The sequence below is a fragment of the Lontra canadensis genome, unplaced genomic scaffold (genome assembly GCF_010015895.1).
Source record: "Lontra canadensis isolate GAN:19392208 unplaced genomic scaffold, GSC_riverotter_1.0 scaffold1653, whole genome shotgun sequence".
NCBI classification, from domain to species: domain Eukaryota; kingdom Metazoa; phylum Chordata; class Mammalia; order Carnivora; family Mustelidae; genus Lontra; species Lontra canadensis.
The window spans coordinates 6,623-9,810 of record NW_022632637.1 but is presented as its reverse complement, the minus strand read 5'-3'; the positions used below and the strand labels follow the sequence as shown (position 1 = coordinate 9,810).

The 3,188-nt window shown below is 42.7% G+C and overlaps 1 protein-coding gene across 1 annotated transcript; it reads right to left on the bottom strand.

The window, feature by feature from the left end:
• Positions 1-6: 6 nt before the first annotated feature.
• LOC116863568 (protocadherin beta-11-like) lies at positions 7-2,080 on the bottom strand (the record flags this gene model as incomplete). Its single annotated transcript, XM_032850994.1, has 1 exon — positions 7-2,080. A coding segment is annotated over exon 1 (1,509 nt), but the record flags the coding sequence as incomplete, so codon positions are not given.
• Positions 2,081-3,188: the final 1,108 nt, after the last annotated feature.

Below are 3,188 nucleotides of genomic sequence, written 5' to 3'. Positions count from 1 at the left end.
GTGCTGGGTTTTCAGCCTGGGGGTCCCCAGGTCGGTGACGGTGATGGCGATGTTGTACTCGGCCTGGGTCTCTCTGTCCAACATCCCCTCTGTTTCCAGTGTGTAGTAATTCTCAACGGAAGATTTTAGTATGAAAGGGAGGTCTTCTGGGATAGAACAAATCATCTTCCCATTGTCCCCAGAGTCTCTGTCTCGGATGCTAAAAACCATAACCACAGCCTCCAGCAAATTTTCTGGGACTGGACTGGTAATTGATGACACAGAGATTTCAGGAGCATTGTCATTCACATCCATCACCTGAATTCTGACTGTTGATTTTCCAAAGAGGCCGCCCCTATCTGTGGCTTGAATGATTATTGAGTATGATTCAGCTGTTTCAAAGTCCATGGATGCGGTTAAAATGACTTCTCCGGACTTTTGATTAATTTCAAATGTCTTGCGAATATCTTCTGAGGCATGGGAAAAAGAATATAATATTTCTCCATTTTTTCCGGAGTCTAAATCCGAAGCTGAGACGGTGACAATGAGTGAGCCTAATAGGCTATTCTCTGGAATCTTCACCTCATAAAATGGCTGCTCAAACTCAGGGGAGTTGTCATTAATGTCCACAACCACGACCCGAACCGTGGCAGTCCCGGACCTGGGCGGAGACCCGCCATCCATAGCAGTGAGGATGAAACTGAGCTCGGATTGCTCTTCATAATCCAGTGCCTTGTCCAGAACCAACTCTGGATATTTCCTATTGTCTGGATTGACTCTCATTTTAATGTGGAAATAAGAGTTGGGGCTTATTGTGTAGTTCTTTAGAGCGTTGATTCCTACATCTAAATCCTTCGCGCTTTCTAGTAAGAACACAGCACCAACAGGACTATTCTCTGGGATTTCTAGGAGCATTTCTTTTTCTAAGAAGGCGGGAGAGTGGTCATTTATATCCCTGACCTGGAGCTCAATTCGTAAAAACTGCAAAGGGTTTTTCATGAATACCTGGAAATGCAACACACAGGGCTCCGTGGAGCCACAGAGCTCCTCCCGGTCTAGTGACTCGCTTAAGAGCAAATCTCCGGTGTTTATGTCCAGCTGCAAACGCCTTTTGTTATCATTAGAGACCACCTGAGCCCCCCTTGAGAACAGCTCACCCACTTCTAGTCCCAGGTCCTTTGCCAAATTGCCTACAAAGCTCCCGCTCTGCATTTCCTCTACCACCGAAAAGCAGCCAGATTCGGAACCCGCCTGAGACATTCCTAGCAAAACACAAAGAAGCAGGACTTGCCTTATCTGCAGAGTGTCTGCCCTTCCGTTCTCCATAGCTCCTTTAAGGAAAGCTTCCTGCAGAATCGCTTCAGCTTCTCTTCGCAGTTTTGGGAAACGTGTCTCTGCTAATGTCCACCGAATCTTAGGAGGCCTAAGGATTTTAACCCTGTTGAGTAGCTTGTAGTTCGCACCTTGAAGGCGTGTTCTTTCTGTCTTCCCATCGCTCTGAGCACACGGGGTGGGTAACCGAGTCCAGAACATCATCCAGTTCAGTGTTTTTACACCGCCGATGTTATCCTGCAGCGCCACCACGCGTCTCTATAGAGATTTTCAGTTTCACGAAAGCTATCTAATTCCATTAATATCAATGTCCTTGAGAAACAAATGTTGTTTTACTCATTGTGTTTAAGTGATCACAAATATATTCTATCTTCCATAAGAACTGTTTTATACTCTTTAAAGTTCCTGGTGCTGTTAGTATTGTTTTGAGTACAAGATGTGATTCCTGGCCCCCAGGAGTTTGTAATCTTTTGAGAAGATTGAAAACCTGAAACAAGATTGCATCACTACTTGGCCTTCTTTCGGTTGTACTGGAAAGCAAAGTATACATGAGTCACTTTGGGAGTCCTCTCAGAGGATATGAATTGGCTAAACCGTGAGATAAAACACAAATAGATAGTTGTTACAGGGCAAGAAGTTATGTCTGCAGGTTTCCTTCACAGCAGTGAAGTGTGAACTAGGAGAAAACAAAGTAAAATACTGGGGTGGAACACATTAGATAAAGTCACAATTTAGTTCTAGTTTCTCATAATTTACCAAAGTATTTATTTATTTTGGTGCTGAAACCTGGGATACCCAAAGTATTTAATAAGTACACAAACACAAATATGTTTACTTTCATTTAAATCAGGCTAACTCCTAAAACTACCTTCCCTCAGGTTCATGAGATTTACTCAGCTACAACTATGGTCATCTGTTTTCTCTTTCAGCCCCCAAAGAGAGACATTCTCTTTCCCAATCATAGAGCAAAAATTTAGTTTTACTGACTAATCAATTAAGATCATATACTTGCTTTTGAAGCAATCATTACTTCAAAAGGTATAGAGGTATATAATTGTAGGGGGAGATTTTAGTGTCAGAATCTGAAGACCCATCTTTGGCCTTTGCTTTGTTTTAAAACTGCTGGGACTTTTAAAGTTTTGGGTGGTTTGAGTCCTAGCCAAAGTGCAAGGTTGAGGGAAATTGTTTGAAATAGATGCTAGAAGCTCACCAATGATATGAAGTCTCAGTAATGCTCTCAAGAACGGATTGAGGAGGTATCTCAACATTTTTCACTTAAAAACGGTAAGTTCAGGGGCACCTGGGTGGCTCAGTGGGTTAAAGCCTCTCCCTTCAGCTCAGGTCATGGTCCCAGGGTCCTGGGATAGAGTCCCACATCAGACTCCCGGCTCAGCATGAAGCCTGCTTCTCCCTCCCCTACTCCCCCTGTTTGTGTTCCCTCTCTCATTGTCTCACTGTCAAATAAATGAAAAATCTTTTAAAAAATGATAAGTTCAAATTACATTTTAAAAAAAATGTAGGACACATTAGTGAGAAATTGATCACTACAAAAGGATAGAAATTGAAAAATAGGTGGATTGACTACAATCATAAAGTGCAAATAAATACTAAGGATGCACAAGTGAACACCCATAATTTTGATGACAGAAAATAGAAAAAAGAGCAATTGAATTAGCAGTTCCAAAAAACATATGAAGTTCCTGCACTGGAGATATTCACACAAGACTAATGGGTTTGTTCTATAATATCTCATTTAGGTACAAGATTTGGAAAGCCAGGGTGCCTGGGTGGCTCAGTCATTGGGCTTCCACCTTTGGTTCAGGTCATGATCCCAGGGTCCTGGGATGGAGCCCGCATGGGGCTACCTGTTCAGCAGG